This window comes from Myxocyprinus asiaticus, chromosome 11 (assembly GCF_019703515.2).
Source record: "Myxocyprinus asiaticus isolate MX2 ecotype Aquarium Trade chromosome 11, UBuf_Myxa_2, whole genome shotgun sequence".
NCBI classification, from domain to species: domain Eukaryota; kingdom Metazoa; phylum Chordata; class Actinopteri; order Cypriniformes; family Catostomidae; genus Myxocyprinus; species Myxocyprinus asiaticus.
Genome location: NC_059354.1, coordinates 15,450,112 through 15,475,804, shown reverse-complemented (window position 1 = coordinate 15,475,804; position 25,693 = coordinate 15,450,112). Strand labels below are relative to the sequence as shown.

At 37.2% G+C, this 25,693-nt stretch overlaps 1 protein-coding gene across 2 annotated transcripts; it reads right to left on the bottom strand.

Moving 5' to 3' along the window:
• Positions 1-39: 39 nt before the first annotated feature.
• Positions 40-15,605, bottom strand: LOC127448602 (four and a half LIM domains protein 2). Of its 2 annotated transcripts, none has more exons than XM_051711270.1 (6): positions 15,461-15,605; positions 5,110-5,286; positions 3,154-3,328; positions 1,186-1,355; positions 835-1,021; positions 40-619 (listed from the first exon to the last, which is right to left on the bottom strand). In XM_051711270.1, the coding sequence occupies exons 2-6, from the start codon at positions 5,263-5,265 to the stop codon at positions 468-470; spliced, it is 840 nt and encodes a 279-aa protein (XP_051567230.1). In that variant the 5' UTR covers positions 5,266-5,286; positions 15,461-15,605; the 3' UTR covers positions 40-467. The 2 variants fall into 2 exon arrangements, with proteins under 2 accessions (XP_051567230.1, XP_051567228.1); XM_051711268.1 differs by lacking the exon at positions 15,461-15,605 and adding an exon at positions 7,796-8,051.
• Positions 15,606-25,693: the final 10,088 nt, after the last annotated feature.

Sequence of the window (25,693 nt, the reverse complement as noted above, 5' to 3'; positions counted from 1 at the left end):
AAATCATTCAGTAAGAAAAACCCAAAAGACAACACAGAGTCAATTTGCTTAGATAAGCTTTATTGATATTGGTATTAAGATTAATTAAGAGTTAATCCATAACTGTTGATTACAGGAAAGACCAATATACTTTGTAAGTTAAGACAAGTTAAGCAACACATCAGAAAACAAGTCAGACATTTTTAAAGAGATAGCAATGCTCATTATCCTTGCATGTTTTCTTTTTAATCTTTAATATTCTTTTCTAAATCTTCCCAATTTAATGTAAGCACAAATACCTCTCTTCAAACAAAGAAAATCTGCATCTTGCTATGCTTACACTATTATACTTGCAACTACAATGTGCACTATGTTTTCATGGAGCACCTAACTGTATTACACACCGTTTTATGCTTTACTATTCATCAGTGCCTTGGTTTTTTAACATTTTAGTTTTCATGCGTGCCTGGATTCTTCACAGCACTCTTTCAGATGTCTTTGCCACACTCGGGACACAGGATGTCATCTCTCTCGGTCAGAAAACCTCTGCCTACCAGAGACACTGAGCACTTCTTGCAGTTGAAACAGTCGTTGTGCCACTGACGCTCCTCAAAGGAGATGTACTTGCTTCCCCCGAGTCCTACATCAAACATGACAAACATGTTGTCACCTTGACACCAGCTGGTTATGAGTCATTTAAAAAAAACGGCTCGGACAAGTGAAAATCATCATCAGTTTTTTGCAGATATCACAATATTTTTGGGTGTTTAATAATGCAATGACATTTATACATTTTCAGAGTGACTTAAGTGTCCAAATACTTTTTGGGGCCACAGTATGTTGGTTTGTGCATACCACTAATGGGGGTGGTGCAGGAGGCACATTTCTTGGCATACAGGTTGCAGAAGCAATTGAGGCAGTAGGCGAAGTCATCACGAGAGGTGAAACGCTGGCCAGACAGCTGCTGCTTACAGCCAGTGCACAAGAAGCAGTCCTTATGCCATGGCTGGTCATGGTAGGTCACACCCCCAGTGGTAATTGGCTAGAGAGACAAGGAAGAGAAGGATTTATCTTAAACAAGATTCATACTGAATTATCAAAAGGTGTTTGTACAATTTGATTTAATATTGAAATATGTTTGCTGTACTTCTTGTAGCCTAGTAAACCATGAAATAGTGTGCCAGCTGTGTTTAACATGGGCTTTACCTTCTTGCAGTGAACACACTGCATGGCAAACTGCTTTTCGTAGCAGGGCACGCAATAGTTCTGGTTGTCTTTAGGGATGAAGCTCTTTGTGCCAATTGGCTGCTGGCAGCGTTGGCAGGTAAAGCAGGTCTCATGCCAGCTGTTTCCTTTATGCTCCATCTTCCTTGAGCCTGAGGGAGATGGAGAGAGACATGTAAATAAACCAATCTAATCCCAAATACCACAGTATTTTGGTCATGAAGTGAAGCATGTACAGACCATAATGAGTTTATGCCATATTCCAAACAAATGTTTGTTATGAATAACATTTTTATATCTGTAGACAGGATATGTATACAAATTTGCATATATAGTCTTATTAGGCTGAGTTTAATATAGTCTTATTAGATGCAGATAATAATAAATAATACATTTAGGAATTGGCTCTCTATTCATGTGATGAAATTTGAATTGAATTAGCCACACCCACTGGATTTTGCAATACTAAATTTCAATTTAAAGAAATTCAACACAGTAACACAACAGGAATTTCATATTTGATAAATAATGACTATTATGCCTATGCAATCCCAGATATACAGAATATATTTTCTCTACTAGACATATAGACATAGTTCAAAACAATTACCACAGAAAAGAGCAAAAATATCCACCACATTCTTTTCAGATAACTTCATAAAAATATACAGACATGAAATTTGGAATTTATTGATAATAAAGCATTTGGGGAAATGAAATGTTTTTCCACCATGGATAATAAAATTAAACGAATGTATTAAAAATAATTAAATAGGGGGCCTGGGTAGCTTAGCGAGTATTGACGCTGACTACCACCGAGGTCGAATCCAGGGTGTGCTGAGTGACTCTAGCCAGGTCTCCTAAGCAACCAAACTATCCTGGCTGCTAGGGAGGGTAGAGTCACATGGGGTAACCTCCTCGTGGTCGCAATAAGTGGTTCTCGCTCTCAGTGGGGCGTGTGGTAAGTTGTGTGTGGATCGCGGAGAGTAGCATGAGCCTCCACATCTTGTGAGTCTCTGCAGTGTCATGCACAGCGAGCCACATGATAAGATGCGTGGATTGACTGTCTCAGAATAAGAGGCAACTGAGACTTGTCCTCCGCCACCCAGACCTAATAAGTAATGGGAATTGGGCATTCCAAACTGGGAGAAAAGGGGATAAAATTAAAATAAATATAATTCAATGTATTTAAATTGAGTAAAATTGTATATTTCAACCATTGATTATTAATATAATATTTAATTTATATAAATATATCATATGTTGTTTTTTTGTTTTTTTTGTCATACTGAAAAAAAGTGTTTTAAAAACTACACTTACAGCAGTTAAATACATTTTTATGAGGTTCAGTTTCCTTAAATTCAAATTTGATTAAAAATGACATTCTGTGTACTACTACTGTTTAAAAGCCATTCTCTGACTGGCGCGCAACCCTGATTTTATTTAATTGAAGTCATCAGACAGAGTATAATTATTTTTCTAGACATCCTGACTGTGAGCAGAGAGAATGGATTACATTAATTAGAAACCAAAAATGTTTAAAATCTATGACTTGGTTACATTTATTTCTACAGATTCAAGCAATTTTGATTGATCAATATGATCAAATATGTGGTTGGTCATAAAACTGAGTTATTAAGAGTGCGATGATGATCCACTGGGCAGAGGACCAGAGTGATTTATTAATGAATGAATCTTTGTTACTTAAAACAGGTGACGTTTGATGTAACGATTATCCTGTAGTATTTCTGTACAATGATAGTTCTTCTTTCTTCATAAGAGTTAGCCAAATGTCTGCCCTGTGTGAATGCATACCATTTTCCTTTGCTTGAATGGAAAGAATGTGGTGCTGAATGAATTATGAAGTTTTTGTAGCAGTGTTGAGTATAAAACTGTGTATTGATATGAGGTAATAGTTGAATGTTCCTCCCACAGTGAAGAATCTCCTACCAGGCATGATGGTCTTCTTGCATTCATGGCATTTAGAGGAGTACTCATTAGAATAGCACTCAGTGCACAGGAGCTGCTCGTCTTTGGTGGAAAAGGGCTTGTCCACCAGTGAGCGTTTGCACTGGAAGCAGTGGAAACAGTCCTCGTGCCAATGACGGTCCTTGTAGGAAAGATCCTACAGCAGCACAAGAGAAAGAGAACATGTTCTGATGACAATTCAGGTTACATTAATTCAGGTCAAAAATGAAAATCACTTTCTCAACCTGACAAGCTCTAATATGATTGACTTCCAGGAGTTAGGGCGAAGGGGTTTTTTCGTCAGTCTGCCTTGAAACAAACTTGGTTACAAACAAATGGGCTGATACAATGAGTTCTGTTAAAGAAGAACTTCCATTCGATTTGCCAAAGTTTGCCAGGTTAGTGGCATCAAAAAAAAAAAAAAAATGTTTTTTTTGTTTTTTTTTTTCGCTTGAGGCACTTAATAGCAAGTCAACTGGATTTTCACAAGCAGAACTGTAAATGTTGGTTTCTGAGTATTTTATAGTGTTTTCTCCACACTTGTCCATAGACTCCCAGTTTATTTAGTGGTATAATTAAGCAAAATCACACAAGCATATACGTTATAACAGTATGATTCGTGATACTACTTTTATGCAACAGTTCAACAAACAAGTAAACAATATTAAATAACATTGTGTGATATTACATTTCACACAAAAAATTGGCCAGTTCGAGCTTTTCTTTCTACCCCAGCGAAAATAGTTCTAAAAGAAGCCAAAGCGTCAAGCACAACTCAGGTCTTTGCACTGCTCTCAATACTCTGAATTGTACTAGTGGCTTCAATTCATCAAAGGGATAGTTCACCCAAAAATGAAAATTCTCTCATCATTTCCTCACCCTCGTGCCATCCCAGATGTGTATGGCTTCCTTCTGCAAAACACAAACGAAGATTCAGCTCTGTAGGTCCTCATAGAGTGAAAGGACACCAGAACTTTGAAGGCCCAAAAGGCAGTATATAAAAGTAATCCATACAACTCCAGTGGTTAAATCCATGTCTTCTGAAGTGATATGATAGATGTGGGTGAGAAACAGATCAATATTTAAGTCCTTTCCTAACTGTAAATCTACACTTTCACTTTCACTTCAGCCACCTACTGGTTGGGGCTGGTCAAAGGTGGAGATTGATAGTAAAAAAGGACTTAAATATTGATCTGTTTCTCACCCACACCTATCATATCACTTCAGAAGACATGGATTTAATAACTGGAGTCATATGGATTAAATGTATGCCTCCTTTATGTAATTTGTTCTGGTCACCGTTCACTTGCATTGTATGGACCTATAAAGCTGAGATATTCTTCTAAACATCTTTGTGTTCTGCTAAAGAATGGAAGTCATACACATCTGGGATAACATAAGGGTGAGTAAATGATGAGAGAATTTTTATTTTTGGCTGAACTATCCCTTTAATGAAGCAGTGTTTTTGTTGCATCATTGTTTCAGTGGTGCATGACTCTATTTTTATACTCTGCTTTTTAAGGAATCAGTTGAGTCAATGATTGAATGACTCACACAGAACACTCAAGATGATTTTTCATCGCCACCTTCTGGCAGCAATATGCAATCTCCAGAAATGGTCACTGAACGCATCAGTGAGTGAAATTAAGGACCGGAACTAACTGTTGTATAATATATTTCAGTATATAATCCACTCCTAAATGCCACATAAAAACAAACTGAACTGTGGTTGGTTGTTTTACATGTCATTCAGATGATCTCTTCCTGTTTAATTGGGCATTTTTTGGCCAGAAAAGACAGTAATAGGTGCCTTAAGTCAAAAATCCAGCTCTGTGAGACAACATAGAGGTTACTTTTCATCCTCACTGGGTCTATATTTAAAAAAAAATTGTTTTTATTTTTTGTATATGGTACCGTAAGGGGTTTAAATGATGTTACCCTGCTGTTGCAGCCGATGGGTTTCTTGCACTCCTCACAGGTGTTGGAGTAGAGGCTCTCATAGCACTTCACACAGTATGGATTCTCCTCACGAAGGACATACTTCTTCCCAAACAGGGATTCCTTACAGTAGTGACAATCATAACGCTCAGTCATCTTTACTTCTCCCTGTCAGTCCTGAATTAGCAAAGGGAAAAAGTGATAAAGACAGTTTGAGTTAACGAGAGAAAACTTGAGACCTTCTGATGAGGAGATTGTTATAGAAGGCCAAATCAGCCTCAAAATCGAGTCAATAAATATTTTAATAAATCTTTAAATACATAGTTTAATCATTAAATCTGTATATAAAATCTCCCATGTATTTCATTTCAGCACAAGAGAATCTATTTTCATATTAACAGAATAGCTCTCTGCATCCATTTTCAATTTAGAACTTGTTTTCTGATCTTTTTAAGCAAGAGCATAAGCGACATGCCAATCAAAGCAGATGGGTGAGTAATCATTCATTCTTTTGAGATTTTCTCTTTGGCTCAGCATGTAAGCAGTCCAAAGAAATTTACTTTGAAAGGTGAAGCCCAGTGCTGTTGAGCGAGATACCCCTGAAAATGAAAAGACACAAAGCTTGTGCTTAAATGAAAAAATAATTTAATGATGATTTAATTATGTTTTAATTATTAATTTAAGGCAGATGCTTTTTGCACCCTGGTGCAAAAAATGGTATATGGTATTTACACCCAAGTGCAAATAGTGGCAGATATTATTCGCACCCCAACCCTGGTGCAATTAATGTTAGATACTAATTGCACTCTAGTGCAAATATTGTCAGAAACTATTTGCACCCATATTTAAATACTAAGATACAATATATGGGCATCACTACAGCATGTTTATTGTGTTTATTCAACAAGCCCTACCCCTAAACCTAACCTTACCTTAGAAAAAATAACCTTGGTTTTACTACAGTAACCAGTTTCACCATGATATTTTGTTGTTAATTTACAGTAACCTCAAAATTAACCATGATTCCTATATTAACAACATATTACTGTAGTAACACCATGGTTGATTGCATTAAAACTATGGTTTCTGCCAAAAAAAAAAAAAAAACATGGTTACTACAGTATTCATAATACTGTGATGCAATTTACACACAAGTGATGCCGAGCCGCGGGAACGAGTGTGATCGACAGACCCCACCTCCAGATCAAACCGTACTCCCCGACATTCACCGTGACCAAATCTCTGCGATGAAATCAACATTTATATTCATTTTTATCTATTATTTTAAGTAGTATTAAAGGAAATATTAAGAGTGGAAACAGGAAATCGGATGGGAAAAAGAGTGGGTCAAAACACGGATTCGAACCATGACTGCTATGACAACATTTCTCATTCACACCGTCTTTACACCCCACACCACTGCAGCAACATCTATAGGTTAGTTATATATTCCTGTGGTTTCACCAGACTATTGGGGTGCAAATAGCTGCACTGTGTGGCAGATGCTATTTACACAGGGGTGCAAATAGTCAGTTTTTAAACAATTTCATTATATATTTAATTATTTCTTTCTTTCTTTTTTAACTTTGAGTAATTTTGCATCCATAGATTAGAAGCAGTGTTAATATGATAGTAATTTTGCTAAAACCCTCACAAACTATTACTGTGAGATAGTAAGTCTCTCTCTCTCTCTCTCTCTCTCTCTCTCTCTCTCTCTCTCTCTCTCTCTCTCTCTCTCTCTTTTGTTTTTTGTATATAAACTATATTTATATATTTTCTATACTATGAGGTCCAAAAATCTGAGATCACACAGACAATCTGAGATTATTATTATTTGTTTTAAATTCTAGCAGAGTTTCAGAAGTTATATGTAGGATTTTGCACTATTTCTTTGTCAAGCAAAATTATTTTATTGACCATGATATTGGCAAACTCACTTGTACAAGAAATTGTGAAATTCATGTTAATTTTTCAATTACATTTTTCACTCAAATTGTTATGCTGATAACAAAAAAAAAATGCAAAACAAATGCAAAAAATGATTTCAGTAGTGACTCTCAGACCTTTAGAGTCCACTGTATACTGTATACAGTATGTATATATAATTCTTATTAATATGGAAATGCCAAGTTCCAAAAGAAACAAAGAAAGAACAGATGAAGGTAAAAGTGTTAGTACATCAGAGTAGATATATCAGATTTTGTCAACCACAACATCAGAACTTAAAGTTTTCAAAAGCTCTTTTTGTCACTATTTGTTCTTCAGTCAGTTCCCATCAGGCACCAGTCATTCTCAGTGTTGGATGGAGCACGCTGGAATTCCATAGTGTACGACATCATACCATCGTATCCAGCCTATTATCTCACCTCCAGCTGTCAGCGATTACATTGTGTGTATCTGAGTGTGCAAGTGTGTGTGTGTAAATGTGCCTGTGATGGCATGGATGTGATTAGCAATAAACATCACCATGAATGGATCTTTTCTGAGAACAATCACAGAATTCCTATTACAGGCCACACAATTACTGTTAAAACAAACTTTAGTCTGATTCCAAATCTGTCTGAAAGCAATAAAGAAATCTTGGTGTCCAGTTTGAATCTTTGCAGTTGAGACAGTTATTGTCAGGTAACGTTACAGAGAGCTGTAGAGATTGTGATTTATACTGAATGGAATAAAGTCTACTCACGCAGCTGTTTGTATCCTGGACTTGACCCTGTGCGTATTGTTCCCATGAGCCCTGTGGCACATAGTGCCACCTCACTCAATGCCAGCTGTCCTGCTCTGACTGTGCCACTGCCTCAGATGTCCCCAGTGGCCCATGCACGTTACCTCCCTGCTCCCCAGCGCCCTGCTATCCTGCTCTGAGCGTGTCTGACTGAGCCCCGGTCCGGCCCGGACTTACTGTACCAAATCCCCCTCCAGTGTTTGACCATAAAAGGCAGCAGATGGTGGAAACCAGGAGAAGCACGCTTCTAAAATCCTTATAAGAAAATTATTTTCTCTTGCACAGTCAGTCCATCTCTCCCCCCTCTTCTACTTCCTGTTTGTCTTGCCCTTTTCTGCTGTCTCACTTCTTCAGGCATTCTTCCGTTCTTTATCCAACTGGCAAGCCATCTCAGTTCTTTCCTTTTCCATCAAAATAACAAACTGCAGGTCATTCTGGCCATATTTTCTTATACTGTCTCACCCCAATCCATCAGTTCTGCCTCCTACACTCTGAAGTCATGGAAATAGGTTCTCCATGGCTCTAAGCACATGACAAAAATTGAGCCTGACACTAATATGTCAAGAAGACATGTTTTGCATTAAAGGAATAGTTTACCCAAAAGGAAAATTCTATCGTAATTTACTCACCCTCATGCCATTCCACATCCATATGACTTTCTTTTTTTTATGAGGAACACAAAAGGAGATGATTTAATGAGTATACCATCCCATCTTTTCAATACAGTGGCGGTGGATAGTGTCTCACTATAAAGCTTTAAAAAAGACCCAAAGGCATCATAAAAGTAGTCTATGCAGCTTTTTGTGCCGTATTGCAAGTCTTCTGAAATTGTATGATAGATTTCGGTGAGAAACAACCCAAAATTTAAGTAGTTTTCAGTGAAAGTCTTGATGTCCGTTGCGCTCTCGTGAGTGCATGAGAGAAGCTCATTCATTTGTCCACAGTGGCATGCGTGTTCAAGTAAGAATTTTTAGAGCCAGACAACTTTAATTTCAGGTTGTTTCTCACCAAAACCTATTGCCTGCCTTCAGAAGACTTGGAATGTGAAGAACGAGCTGCATGGACCATTTTTTTGATACTTTTGGGTCCTTTTTCATCTTTTAAGTGAGTCACTATCAATGGCCATTGTATTGAAAAGACAGACCGATATATTCATAAAGAAAGTTATATGGGTTTTGAACGGCATGAGGGTGAGTAAATTATGACCATTTTTTTTTTATTTTTGGGTGAATTATTCCTTTAATATTTTGTCTGTTGAATTCTGAGTTACTAAAGAACTGATACTTTCTCAGCACTGGCCTGTTTGCTCTAATTGTTCTCAATTGGATTAGAAAGTGTTGTTTTGCTTTTGATACAGAACAAATGAATGGGGTTGTAAGAGATTTTGGGGGAATACCACACATAAAATGTCCCTACTATCTGACAGGTATCACTGAAAGAGGTTTTCTGAATCACACCTGTGACAATCCTAGGCTTTGTAAACAGCAAAAAAAAAAAAACGAGTTAAGGGAGCTGTCCGTGCTTATCGGGAAACTAGCCAGTCCATACCTGGCATCATCGAATTGTGAAAAATAGGGAGATTTTTGGAATGCAGAAAATCAGAGTTTATCAGAGTTTATCAGGAAAAATTGTGAATTAAGAATACAACGGAAGGAGGGTTGAAAAATTCAGGAGCGTTTGCGGATATGAGCCAGTCTGTCAATCAGCTAACTACAAATATCACTGTTTTGAAGCATTTTTGGCAGTTGTCGTTGCAGATGAAATACTCTTTTATCAGTGCTGACTGTAAACCACCTAATCCGGAGCTACAAATATTGGAAATGGCCTGATACATTTGCCTTGGAAAATATGCAGTAGGAAGTAAAACAAACAAACAAACAAATAAAAAAAATAATATTCAGGAAGGCAGCAAGACTCTTACAATGAATGAGATGATTAATTTACTGACTTATTCAAGGTTTATTTTTTTCAATTTTGTTTGCACTGAATTTTCACAATATCAGTGAAACTGCATAGATTAAGTTTTAATTAAGCACAAAGTAAAAGAAAACTTTAAAAAAGTAAACATCAAAGTCTAAATTCTCTCAAAAGAGAGAAAACTTTTTTTTGAACTTTGATGTTTACTTTCTCCTTTCCTGCAGTTCATTCCTCTGTTTCCTCTAATATTCTCAAAGTAAATCATGTTATTCTAATCGAATTTGTTATTATTACCCTTATGGAAGGTCTGGACCCACTCCTTCTCCTGTTTTCTCTCGTTCAGGGTATAAATCAGTGCATTAATTTTTCCACATATTCTAGTGAGGGGAGGGGTGTATTAGTTTAAAAACTGGTACTAAAAATTCATATTGAATGATTACTGATCTGAATATTTAATATATAACACTTGCAGTGGTGTAGTCGGGGCCATACGCACGTATACGCCATATGCTTACTTTTTCCCAGGGCTGTTTGCGTATAACGATTCTTTGTTGTAATTGTTGCATTATCACTTGAATTCTAACATTCCCTGCCCCTGACAACCATTGTCACTGCCGTCAGTGTGTGGACAGAGAGTGAGAGAGAGAGAGAGAGAGAGAGAGAGAGAGAGGAGAGAGAGAGAGAGAGAGAGAGAGAGAGAGAGAGAGAGAGAGAGAGAGAGAGAGAGAGAGAGAGAGACCCTAAACAGAAAGTATAATCTCCACACTGTAATAGATCCAAAAGAGAGACGGATCCTCACCAAATACAGACTCAGTGATCACAGTCTGGCCATAGAAAAAGGGAGACACAGACAAACGTGGCTTTCAAAGAAAGAACGAGTCTGAGCCACTGTGACACTGGTGAGATTGAGACAGAGACACACTTTCTCCTTCACTGTGAGAAATTTACAGAGGTGAGAGAGAAATACTTTGACAAACTCTCAAACCTCATGCCACAGTTTTCCAGTTCAGCAGAAACAGACCAAATGCAGGTGTTACTGCGGGAGGACAATCATGCATCAGTTGCAGCAAAATCCATTTTTGAAGTGCACACCCTCAGAAACCAATTACTGCCTTAATGTACTTCAGTCACAGTATTTTTTTTTTTCTTTTCATAATGTCTTGTTAAATGCTTATTTTATTTTATATTCTATAGTGTATATTGGCTGACCCTCCGGAAATGCATGACGCAGAAAAAGCCGCTCTATTTGATGCTCCGTGCTGGCCCACGTATGGCCACTAAAGCCCCGACTTGGGACCTAACACAACTATGTTGAATTGCGTGTGCTTTCCCTTAAGACCGCATCACTGCTGGCTTTGGCCTCAGTAATATGGATTGGTGATTTGCAAGCACTGTCAGTTGACAATTCATGTCTGGTGTACGTAACCTCAGTTTCCTGAGATGAAGGGAACAAGACATTGTGAATGCTGGCCACACTACAAGACTCTGAGTTCTTTGAGGTGCGAGCCATGCACTCTTTATTCCTCAGTCAGAAAATTCTGAGGAATGGTGTTTGCACGCCAGCTTTTATAACGGAGAGCTTCGTGCCTAAAAAGGCGGGGCTCAAACACCATAGTCAATTCTAGAATATTGCTGTTATTGTAGAGAGGTTTCCACTAGGTTGTGTAGGAGGACACTTCCCCATATATGTTAGCAGAATGCAATGTCTCATTCCCTTCATCTCAGGGAACCGAGGTTACGTTATGTAAATGTGTGTGGTATTTCTATTGTTTAATTTCAACCGATTTCAATTTTAATAGGCTTGTTAAAAAGAATAAGGACTATTTATAATGTTACACACTTCTGTGGGCTTAAAAGTTACATTTTAAATAATTGAAAACTTTTTCTATTGCAAAGTGTCATTTCCTCATGTCCCCAAAACTGCACGTCAGATATCTTTGACAAAAATAAGTGCTAAATCATTGGATACAGTTAAGAGTTTAGTGTTACATTCTCTCACTAAATGTATTAGTTTGTGGTAAATGTGTAATTTTAACCCTGATAGTGGAGGTTTTTTGTGTGTCCCTTGATTTATTGTCCACCCTGTTATGTCATGATACTATGACCTTTTGTTGAAGATATATCTTATGAAATGACATCACACAATGGAGGTAGACATCAGCCATTCTGCAGTTATTATTATTATTATTTTAGTTATTTGAAGCCTACTTTTTTGTTTTATTTATGTTGTCCTTTATTTTGTGGTATTAGTCATATGTTGTCAAGTATAACATTGGGAAGATATGTGGGAAATTAATGTAATTTTAAAATGTCAATATACAGTATTTACAGTATGCTTACAAAAATAAAATCATCAATATTAGTTTACAAATATGTTTGCTAGATATCAATCACAGATCATGTAGTGGATAATTTATCCACTGAATGTCCACCCTGTTATTGTCCACCCTGACACTTCCCATTTACAGCTGTGGCCAAAAATATTGGCACCCTTGGTAAATATGAGCAAACAAGGCTGTGAATAATATGTCTTTATTGTTTATACTTTTGATCTTTAATTCAAAATATTCACAAATATCTAACCTTTAATTGAAGTAAACTAATTGAAATGGGGGGAAAATCTCATAATTATATAAATATTTTTCTCCAAAATATGTTTGCCACAGTTATTGGCACCTCTAGAAATTATTTTGAGTAAAATATATCTGAAGTATATTCCAATTCATATTTTTTTTATTTTTAGTACACCTGTGTGACTAGGAACATGAAATTGTTCAGCCATGACTTCCTGTTTCACAGGGGTATAAATATGAGGTAACACACAGGCCAAATTCTCTTAGTCATCCATTGCTATGGGTAAGACCAAAGAAAAAAGTTATGACATGCGGGAAAAGGTTGTTGAGCTTCACAAAATGGGAAGTGGCTATAAGAAAATAGCTAAAGCATTGAAAACGCCCATTTCCACCATCAGGACAATAAGTAAGACGTTTCAATCAACTGGAGATGTAAAGAATCGGCCTGGTCTATATTGTCTCCTCTTTCGGTGAGGAGGATGGTTTGAGTGGCCAAAAATTCTCCAAGAATTAAAGTTGGAGAATTGCTGTAATTAGTTGGGTCTTGGAGTCAGAAAGTCTCCAAAACTAAAATCAGTCATCACCTACATCACAAAAAGCCTCTGCTCTCATCCAACAACAAACTCAAGCATCTTCAATTTGCCAGACACTACTGGAACTTCAAATAGGACCGGGTTCTATGGTCCGATAAAACAAAAATAGAGCTTTTATGCCAGAGGTCCTGGACATCTTGTTCCTATACATGGCATCATGGACTCTATCAAATACCAACAGATAAAAAATCAAAACCTGACTGCCTCTGCCAGAAAGCTTAAAATAGGCCCTTCCAGCAGGACAATGATCCAAAACAAATATTACAATGAACATAAAAAATTTTCAAAATCAAGGTTCTGCCATAGCCATCCCAGTCCCCTGACCTGAACCCCATAGAAAACCTGTGGGGTGAACTGAAGAAGAGAGTCCACCAGCGTTGACCTCGGAATTTGAAGGATCTGGAGAGATTCTGAATGAAGGAATGGTCTCAGATCCCTTGCCATGTGTTCTCCAACCTCATTAGACATTACAGGAGAAGACTACAAGAGAAGAGCTGATATATTGGCAAAGGGAGGTTGCAAAAAGTATTTCATAAAAGGGTTCCAATAATTGTGCCACACATATTTGACGAAAATATTTGTTTTTTGATAAAACTTGTGTTCCGTTTGCAACCACTTTTTTTGGTAGGACAACACCACTGAACACTTGAAAACAACAAATAGACAGTAAATACAGAACCTTTACAATTATATTTTCCACCTTAGTCAAGACTATTATGCAAAACATCTGATTATATCATTGCTACCATCCGTTCATCACATTTTTTAAACCTGTGTTAAAGCCTAAGTGTCAAGTTATATTATATGTAATTTAAAAATTCTTGATTTTTCTTGATCTTTTTTCTGTTGCAACTCAATCCCTTTTACAAATTCCAGAGTTTTGTTAGAAATTTTGTTGACATTGTCACCAACTCACTTGGTAGTCTGAGATTAAATATAAGATCTGGTCTCAAGATGTATGCTATTTTACATGACCTGGTATTTCTCTAAACCGTTTTTATTTTTTTATTTATTTTATCCTAAACTATGTTCAGAGACCTTTACAAGTGCTACCACATAAACACATCACAAAACACTAGTTAGAACAGAGTATAATGGATGTCTGAAATACAAATGGAATGCTTTTAGAGGTCACTAAAAAGACATTGCAGACAGGTTGATGGAAGACTATCTCCCCTAAGATTAAGCCCTCATGTTTGCACCCCCCACACACAAGACCTTCACACTTCATTCCTGCTCCAGCACAATCCATAACCATGGAGAGAGTGAGACAAGAGTCTGACCACCCATCATGACTCTATAAATGTCCACCGTGCCTTTCATCCTCCCATAAAGGCTTTTACAGGGACTTATAGCTGTCATACTGTATACCTTGAGTGTCACATACGATGGCTATGGCAACTTGTTAACACAATGCCAATGCCACTGTGAAATTAATTCTTTTCTGTTTCAATCAGTCAGTATGTGCTGAATTCTTTAAGCAAAACAGATGACAAAGACCTACATTCTTTTCATTACTGATGTTATTGCAGTTAAGTTACCCCCCCAAATCTTATCTTAGTTTGTCCTCCACAATGTCGCTGTAATGCTTTCCTGCAATGGAGGCTGGTGTTAAATCCAGTCCTAATGCTATCAATCCACAAGAAGCATAACTGATGACTGTTAGGCAAAGAAATTCCATTAAACATTTCTTGTTTGGGCACTTTATCAAATGTCACACTGTGTAAAATTCTAATACATTAGAAAATACATGCTTAATCTACATGATTCTGTTTGCAGGTACAAGTTAAATACAGCATCAAATACCTTTGGGAAGCTGTCCTATCACATGATATGTTCTATGTTGTAACATGCTATATTCTTTCTAACACTACTGAAACAAATTCAGCTTGTTTTATAGATATTATACCATATTCATATTTTACCATTTTTATGAGCTCATATTAATTAGGAGGCTCTATGAGTTATTTTAAGCTTTTAAAAATCCATTTGCCACACTGCAGAACCATTTAAAATATACTAGGGAAAGCAAAAGATGATTATTAATGATTAAAAACTCAAATGGTGACCAGTCACAGCACTTGCAAGGCACAACTTCCTTTATGCATTCTTGGGAATTTTAAGAAGTCTTTATGTAGTTCACGGGCATGCCATAACTATCAACGTATTTTAGAAAAAAAAAAAAAAAAATATCATCCAGTTTTTGATCCAGACTTGAAAAAGATACTTTAGAGAGACCAAATGCATACAGTTGCCTGGAGTAGAGACTTTTTCACTTGTTACATGCGATTCCACAGAATGACAAATGTTAAAAAAGCGTAAAAAATTGGATGAGGTATTGAGAGAGGTAGTATGTCCAAAACACAAAAGAAAGTGCATTTGAGGATAGAGGGATTCTCTTAACGCATAGTGGCACACATGGTCATTTTGACAGATAACACACAAATTTAGCTATGAATGGTTATACGAGTGTCTTCTGTTGTAGCAGTGAGGTTAGATGTTAGTAATCTACTTGTATGGGCACAAGTGTCTGTGGTCCTTACCTCAGGAGTTGTGCAGCCTTTCTGTGTGAAGTGTCTGTCCAGACTGAATGTGATGGCTCTTGGTTGGGGCTGCATGCACTCCTGATTAAATTACTCTACCTATGGGGTGACTAATTTGAGTGGTAGGGTTTGGGCAGCCTCTTTCTATCAAGATGGGCTATAAATACAACACAGCACCAAAAGCAACACCACAGAAGATAAAGCCCACTTGCGTATGTACTCAGAAACACACACACATACATTCACACTTTCCTCTTTAGTGCTGTGTCTTTTTAAGGCCTCGTACTGTTGTGAAATGGTTACATCCATGCTGTAATGCACTACCAGTTTGGACACAGTTCTTTATGTATGTACTGTATGTTTTATGTCAGTTTTATTATTCAGACTATTCAGTCTCACATCTTCAAAAACTACTGTCACATAGCTAGTTCATGAGAAATGAAAGACAAGCACAGAAAAGGGCTTGGACTCGATAGCATCGTCTCTCTGCAAGAAATTCTGCCTCATAGTAAAACGTAACTCTTGTCTTCATCTCTGCCCTCTAGCATTTGTGAGAGAGAAGGGACCCAGAACAAACAAACATCTTGGGGAATGTTTACAGACCTCCCTCCATGTTCTCATCACAATAGGCATCTGCTTTTGTTTCACTGAAAGAGTTTTCAAGTGAGAAAATGCATTCATGTGTGGCTTCTGAAAAATTTCCATTGCAGCAGGACATTTCATTTATAGTTGTGTGTGTCCATATATGTGAATATTTACAGCCTATTCAGTGGGGTAAAAAAGTCTGAGACTTTTTTATTTTTATTTTTTAATTTAAAACAGGGAAATAAACAGATATAGTATGATTTTGAAAATTATTATTATAATAGTTATGATATACAATGAAGATAAACTGTTTAAGCTTCTGCAATATTTTAAACACACTTATCAAATGTAAGCAAATTTGTGACATCAACCATGTTAAGTCCTTTGTACAAAAAGTCAGATTTCCTTGCTTCCATTGAAGCACAAAAGATGCCCTTTAGACAGCATCATGCTCGAATTACATAATTTTTTGGACACTTAAACCACACTTAATTATTTTATTTTTTTTACACTGCTCTCTGGAACACTCAATTCTGATTGGTCAATTGCACCATCTAGTGGTCTGATATTTCTGAATAACAACCGCACATTCAGGGATTAAATGATATTAGACCAGTCATCTGGGTATTGCAAGTCATCTTTCCTACTTCTGGTATCACTCTGCAATCTCTCCAAGCTAATAATAATAATAATAATAATAATAATCTGAAATCAAATCATGTCCATTTATTCATTTATTTGCAAGTAATATTGTAATAAGCAGGATAATGAGCAGTCAGATAATTTTCCCAAAATAAACACAGACAGAACTCTGATGCAAACCAAAGGTAGAATTCAGCTGTTTCTGGAGACTCTGAGATTTCCTCCTTCTCACACAATAGGATAATTTTAAATGCAAATTAATATTTTACCTCCATTTATTTATTAATTTGTTAGGTAGCTGTGTAATAAGCAGGATGATGCAATAAACCACTTCAGGGTGATATCATATAACCTTGATTATGACCGGTTGACTTTACATTATGCCTTACTTAAATGTTGTTGCATCAGATAACAAAATATCAAAGGAAGTGGCAACTAACAAGCACACTTTTCAAGCAAAGGATTTCACAAATAGAAATTTGTAAGGTTTGAAATGATAAAACAACAGGTATAATGTTCAAAATTCAGACAAAAGGTATTTGGACACTTTCTGGTTATGAAAATTTAGTGGAACATGTCCATAGTTAATGTGATGAACTACACCTGTGGTTACTCTGTCAGAAGACCTGTGTGAACTTGAAGGGAACTGACTTCATACATCCACTAAAATCACCTTGACATCATTTAATTAACAGTAATTGCAATCATGACTAAGACCAGAGAATTTAGTTCTAAGCAAAGCTCTTCACATCATTCCGCTTACTTTTTTGGTTATCTAATGCAATGACATAAGTACATTTTTAAGCGTGACACAAGTGTCCAAATATTTTTTAAGGCCACTGTATACAAGATTCAAAAGTAAAGTATTCTTAGCAAGGTTATCACTGATTGCTTTCAAGGAATATCTCTCTCTCAACATAATAAATACAGTAACTTTCACTCTGACTCTGTTTTGTCACTGTTTTCACTTTCCACTTTTACGCCTTACTTCCCACCCAGCCCTCTTTCACTTCTCTCTCTCTGTCTTCCTCTCTCGCCCTCTCTTTCTCTCTCTTTTCAGACCCCCTCCCTCTGTTGCTTTTGGAGGTTGTGTTGGGGATGCTTTCCAGGCGTACTGATAACAGACCCTCTGGTTTCTGGGAATATTCTCGAGCTATTTTCTGCATCTTTCCATCTCTCACTCTTCGCCTCTCTATTCTAATCACACACCCCCGCTCCTGCCCACCCACCATCACCCCTCTTTATCTTTCTCTCTCAGTTATGGGGTGATTCTGGTCCACGGAACTGTGGACCCCTTCCAGATCTGCCACGTAATTTTAGGAATCTATTCCTCTTATTTGTTGATTTGTCACAGAGTCAGTAGCTTTTAGCCCTGGCATAAATCTAAAAGTCTATTAGTTGGGGATTCCCTCTTTGTGGAAAGAGAGTGATGATGGATGCTATTCAATAGGAAGCGAGTGTGGAGCCTGGGAAGTCATCTCATCATCACACCAACATATTGACTAGTGATTTCAAGCACCCCACACATCTTTCACCTCAAGGCTTAATCTATTACTTGCAATCCTGCTTGTGTTTCATAAGCAGAAATACACTTACTGCAACATGTGGGGAACAATCAGTGTTGGACATTTGGCATTTCATATAGTTGTGCTTTGCTACAATTCTGGTAGTTCACACTCAAAATTAGATCAGATGAGTTAAGATGAGATGAGGAATTAAAGGGAATGTTCAGCCAAAAATGGAAATTCTGTCATAATTTACTCACCTTAATGATGTTCCAAACCTGTATGACTGTATTATTTCTTTTGTGGAACAAAAGGAGAAATTTAGCAGGATTTTTCATTCTGCTATTTGGCACATGAAGTGTCATATGGACCATATTTATTGTGCTTTTTGTCATTTTAAGAACTTTTTGTGTGCAGTTTTTCCTTACCTTTATTTATTTATTTATTTACTTTGGTCTGATACCGAAATATATCCATATCCTTGGTTAAGCACAATGCTACATTAAGGCAGATGCTGATCTGTTTAATTCTTACATTTGATTTATATTTCAGATTAATTTTAGTCCTAACTTTTATTGGAAAGAATTGGTCCTCTAGTTAGGATCACTGTTGTTCTTATAATTGTGTTGACAAATGGTCTGAGGAGAGGATCTCTGAGGTAACCGGATCACATTGAACTGGTTGGAAGAGCAGGAAATATAAGTCAGATGTCTGTCCTTAATCCTGCACTCTTCACTTTGTTATAAGCTCAGTGGGAGAGTCCTGTGTTTGTCTGATCTAAAAAATACAATTAAAAAATCCTCTGCTCTTCCTTATTCTTCCCATGCTTAAGCTTCCTTAGAAGAAAATATTCCTTTGCAGGAATAATTTATCCACAACTCAAGTTTTTATGTTTGTTTGTTTGTTGTTGTTGTTGTTGTTTTGTTTGTTTGTTTTGTTTGCTTTGCTGTTTGATTTTTTTTTTTCTGGAAGGAACCATTCATCATGCACACTTTCATCTTTTACTAAGTGGTTGTGCAGAGCTGAGATTTTGCACGGTACATTTCAATAGGCCAAATTATTCCCCTAAATATCACTAAAAATTCCTTATATGAAAAGACACACAAAAATTTTCTAAAGAAGCACAATACACATTACCTTAAAAGAACTGTATGAAAAATGACATGCTCCATGGTGAAGTGTGTTCTTTAACTCCTAGAACTTTCATCCACTAGGGTGACTGATGAGGTCTAATGCTGTCTGATATGGCTTCTAGGGGGTCTGATGAGGTCTAACAGGGTCTCATGAAGTGAAATGTTGTCTGATGTGGCTATTAGGGTGTCTGATAGGGTTTGAGAAGTCAAATGAGTTCTGATGCGCTCTCTAGAGCATCTGGTAAAGTCTGATGAGGTCTAATGTCGTGTGATGTGGCTTCTAGCGGGTCTGATGAGGTCTAATAGGGTTTGAGAAGTCAAATGAGTTCAATGTGCTCTCTAGAGTGTCTGGTAAAGTCTGATTAGGTATCATGTCATGTGATATTGCTTCTAGGGGGTCTGATGAGTTCTAATAGGGTTTGAGAATGTCTAAAGGGGCCTGATGTGGTCTCTAGAGGGTCTGATAAAGTCTGATTAGGTCTAATGCCATCTGATGTGGCTTCTAGGGGTCTGATGAGGTCTAATAGTGTTTGATAAGGCTAAAGGAATATTCCGGATTTAATAAAAGTTAAGCTCAATTGACAGCATTTGTGGCATAATGTTGATTACCACAAAAAATTATTTCAACTTGTCCCTCTTTTTCTTAAAAAAACCCCCAAAAATTTGTGTTCCAGTGAGGCACTTTCAATAGGAGTGAATGAGGCCAGTCGCAAACGTTAAAATACTAACTTTTTCAAATAGCCACAAGACATAAACAAAATTTGTGTTAGCACGATTTTAGTGTGATAAAATTGCCTACTAACCTTTTCTGTTTTTTTTTTTTTCCCTCCCCTTTTTCTCCCCAATTTGGAATGCCCAAATCCCAGTGCACACTAAGTCCTCATGGTGGCGTAGTGAGAGCAATTTTTCAACTTTGTTGCCATGACGATGTAATGTCAACAAACCCTGAAACCACTGTAACAGAATAATTAATGTAAGTGCTTTCATAAAATTATAAGCTTCAAATTTCTGCCTTTACATCCTCCAAAAATTGGCCACATTCACTTCCATTGTAAGTGCCTCACTGTTACCTCGATTTTTGCTTCTTTTTTTAAGAAAAGGAGGTATGAATTGCAATACATTTTTGTGGTAAACATTATGCCACAAATGCTGTCGATTGAGCTTAACTTGTATAGAACCCAGAATATTCCTTTAAATGGGGTCTGATGTGGTCTCTAGAAAGTCAAATAAATTCTGATGAGGTCTAATGTCATCTGATGTGGCTTTTAGGGGGTCTGATGAGGTCTAATGGGGTCTGATGTGGCTTCCAGGGGTCTAATGAGGTCTAATTGGGTTTTAGAATGTCTAAAGGGGTCTGATGCAGTCTCTAGAGGGTCTGATAAAGTCTGATGAGGTCTAATGTTGTATGCTGTGGCATTTAAGGGGTCTGATGAGGTCGAATAGGATTTGATAAGGTTTAATGAGCTCTGATGTGGTATCTAGAGGGTCTGATAAAGTCTGGTGAGGTCTAATGTTGTGTGCTGTGGCTTTTAAGGGGTCTGATGAAGTCTAATAGAGTTTGATAAGATTTAATGGGGTCTGATGTGGTCTCTAGAGGGTTTGATAAAGTCTGATGAGGTCTTATGTTGTCTGATGTGGCTTTTAGGGGGTCTGATGAAGTCTAATAGGATTTTATAAGGTTTAATGGGTTCTGATGTGGTCTCTAGAGGGTCTGATAAAGTCTGATGAGGTCTAATGTTGTTTGATGTGGCTTTTAGAGATCTGATGAAGTCTAATAGGATTTGAGAAGTTTAATGGGGTCTGATGTGGTCACTAGAGGGTCTGGTAAAGTCTGATGAAGTCTAATGTCGTCTGATGTGGCTTCTAGGGGATGATTTACTTTTTCTGTTCCTCTGTGGTGGAATGAGCTTCCAACCTCCACATGATCTGCTGATACCATCATACACCTTCCGTGCGAGCATCTATAATTCTCTAGCCACTTCGAGAAATTGGCAGAGCTATACTGTAGATATTGTTGACATTTGTATGACAAATTGCTTGTTATGTTCCTCATTTGTAAGTAGCTTGACAAATTGTATCCAAAGTAGCTTTGGATAAAAGTGTCTGCTAAATGACTAAATGTAAATGTGAATGTAGTTATTTTTGCAATCCCGTTAGTGGCACAGGAATTACACTCTTCAGCTTTAAAGGCAAACACTAAGCTATTGGGCAAAACCTTATTGAAGTGTTTTTATGTTTCTCTTTTGAATTATCTCATTTCATCTATGAATGTAGCATATCCAAACCACTAGAACAACAAGCCATAATCTAATGACTACTCTTTCCATTATTCAAACCTTTCTAAATTTCAATCTGAACAAACACATCTTCACATAAGCCTCCCCTGCATAACAAGAGATCAACAACCCTTTCCATGAGTCTCCTCCAGACTGGGCCTCACTCATCTCCCAATACTGCCTCCAGCACTGATGATGAGTCTCATTCCAAAGTAGGGTTAAGAGAGGCTTATCAGCTAAGAGGTAACATTACAAAAGACTGTTCTTTTCCTCAGTATGCCAACACAAACTGACTTGAGCATGCAAAAACAAGCTGCACCTTAGCATTAAACACAACCACAACTACTGAGAGTTCACCCTAATGCCATTGCTCACTGTAACCTCAAAGATAAAAGAGGACACAAAGATTATTCTTTCATATTATAAAACCATGGTTTCAAAATGTTTTTATTGAAGCATATTGTCTATCAGTCACTCAAGACAATGTATAAATGGTAGTGTGATGATACAGTGATGGTATCAGATACCATAGAACTTTGATATGGCATTGTTGCCTTCATGTGCTAATGATATTATCCTACTTTCCACGACTAAATTTGTAATTACAAGTAAGTCGCGTTCAATTGCTTTGTTTTCGGAAACATGAATGACACCAGGTGTATTCTTGCACATTTCTTGGGGAACTCTTATTTTGACACCATATTTTATGTTAATTATTTGCTGACTGTCTCAATGGATCTTCCAAGTAGGAATAATTATGATAGAATGTAAAGGCAGCACACGTCATACCGAAAGATTCAGAAAAAAGAAAAAACATAAAAATAAGTGATAATAATAATAATAATAATAATTGGCACACTGTTGCTTCCAAAATAAACTTTTATCCTCACCATACACGTGACATTTTAAGCTACATGCTCTTCATCAGACTCGAGTTCTTCAGCTGTTGTTTTTTTTTTTTAATTATTTTTTTTTTAGATGGTACCAAATGATTCCCATAATATACCTTGATTTTTACATTTTACCCCATGGTATACTTCAAACAATATTATGGTGTTAGCATGGTAAATCTCCAAAAACCATGAACGGTGTCAAAAAATACAGCACAATGCAACTTTGTAAGTACAGAGTGCAAAAATAATACAGTTTGCTGGGCCTTTTTTATCTTTATGATGGCATATGGTTTATGTGTTTTCTAACCACCACATAAAAACACAGCATGCTGTCCATTTATGTCAATACTTTTAATAAGTTAAACAACTGAATAGCTGGAATATGACAAGCTGAATAATGCACATGATATCATAACACAATAAGCTACATTTAAAATAACTGGTCGGTCCCAAATACTGTCAAACATTACAGTACATTTTATTGTAATGACTTTCTGTGACATTCTGTGGTATTTTTCCCCCGAGCCTTGGATAAATTCTGACCATGCTGCTGACCCATTCATGAACTAATTTTTCAGTGCATGCACTGTTCTGAAATTCAATTTAGGAGGTATGTTTACTATAACTGCTTAAACACAGATGTGCTGTCCTTTATCAGCCTGATATTATTAACTGTTCTGTAAAATAATCTGCGACATCACTAACCTTTTTTTTTAAATTATTATTATTTTTTTTTAATCCCCTTTTCTCCCCAATTTGGCATGCCCAAGACCCACTACTTACTAGTCCTCATGGTGGTGTGGTTACTCACTTCAATCCTGGTGGCGGAGGATAAGTCTCAGTTGCCTCCGCTTCTGAGAGAGTCAATCCACGCATCTTATCATGTGGCTCGCTGTGCATGATACCGTGGAGACTCACAGCATGTGGAGGCTCAAGCTATTCTCCGAGATCCACACACAACTTACCACGCGCCCCATTGAGAGCGAGAACTACTCATCGCGACCACAAGGAGGTTACCCCATATGACTCTACCTTCCCTAGCAACCTGGCCAATTGGTTGCTTAGGAGACCTGGCTGGAGTCACTCAGCACACCTTGGATTCGAACTCGCGACTCCAGGGGTGGTAGTCAGCGCCAATACTCGCTGAGCTACCCAGGCCCCTCGACATCTCTAACCTTAATGTTTGTTAATTGTGACAAATGTTTTAATTTATTTTGGTAATTAAATTAATTAAATTCACATATTGTTTTATTATTAATGGTGCAGACAATGTACGTTAGCTCTAAGCTTGATGGATTTTTAAAGGGGTGTGAATCATTTGTTTTTTAAATGCAATCGACTCTGCGTGACCTCTCATGTTTCTCTACTTGGACATGGAGCCATAACAGAAAAATCTGGAGTTCCATGGCCATGTTTTGTGTCCAGGCCTCTAAAGCCCTGTGGATATTAGCTGTGTGGTTGTGCTGCCTGGTATCCTAGCAGAGTTGGTTATTTTGGGGAGTATACAGGGGTAACTACTTTCACTCCAGGCTCTCCTACAGTGTCTAGCACTTCACTTCATGGAAAGTTCCAGGTTGTTTTTTGTGCAAAATGACCTATGACCCTGAGATCATCTTAGGCATTTTACGGGCACTGAAAAAGAGGGGTGAAATCAATACAAATAATTAATGATAGGCCGATATATAAGCCAGACCAATTACTCTGACGATATTTGGCCATTTTAAGAATCCTGGCATCAGCTGATAACTGTGCATGATTGGCCAATTAACAGAAGTGGTCATTCCACCAAGTGTCACTTCCTACTTTCTATACTTACAACATTGTTGGTAAATTCTGCATATTTTGTGTATTTGTGTTTTTAGTGAATTATCAATAAGATACAATTTCACTTTAATAAAGCAATTATTTTCTTCCTCTTATTTGTCATGATTAAACTGTATCTCTAGATATATTGGTATCTGCATCGGCCATTAAAAAAATACATAGCGGTTGAACACTACAAATACTTCTTAAGGTAAATTAGTTACAAATGGATGACCCACCACCTGCCCTCCAGCAACCTGCCCAAATGAACCAATTCTGAAAAGTATGGTCCTATATTCCATTGTATTCAATATGATGCATTCTCAATGCAGAGTCATTTTCTCTCCACCAGTCCCAACAGAGAGTAAACCAATCAGCTCTTTTATTCTCAGAGTTATTTGATCTTCTTTATTAATAGTGCAGGGGAGTTACTCTGTCTCTCCAGTGTTTATTTAGTAAATCTGGCCAAGCTGAGGTGGAGACAGCTGAGGCTGAACATTTAAACACAAAGGATTTTTGACCATGGACACAGATCCCCACTAAATCCTCCACTATGATTAAAGACCCGAGAGTGGGAAGGGGGAAAAAGTCAACTGCTCCAGATATCAAATGGATCCTCTGCTGTGCCTTCCCGTCAAGCTCGACCTCCAGCTCTGTGGTTAAATCGAGTGACCATTGTGCATCATTCAGAAATGCTGACTGTGTGAAACAGGCTTTAATCTAAATTGTCATATCTATAGTCTGGTGATCTAATTAATCTGTTTTCAAATTATTCGCTCTTTTAATTGATTCTTTGTTAAGCACCATCCACTTGGTTTCTGTGAAAATCAGGATTTTCAGTCAAATGTGCTAATAATGTGGTAAAAAGAAATTGTTAATTAGTAACGTGATTAAAAACTGCAGTTACTACACAGTAAAAAAGAATGGTGGAAAATGTCTATCACAGTCAACTGAAAAGAGAAAAGCCACATGTGATAAATATACAACTGATAACTGATAACTTTCTGCAATAGAATCACTAGGCTACTGTAAACTCTTTAGTTACTAAAGCTGGAGATCTATTCCTCTATTTGTGATTTTGAAGATGTGTTTCCATAAACATAATGACCCTCTGTCATCTTAACTTCTGTTTTAGAAATACTTTTGGAAATCATCCATCATATTACCATCACCATAATTGCTGTTACACAATATCAACCCATTGCCTGTACACACAGCCCACAAGGAGCATCTAATTCAAAAAAGTGTTCTGCATAGGAAGCTCCTGTGCTTCCTCACTCAGGCATCCTCGGGAAGCTTCCTCCATCCTCGGTCCTCGCCTCCTTGTGGTGCATTTAGAAAATTGATGCATCCTTAATGATGGCAGACTTTGATTGGTTTCCGGGTCATGGGCTCG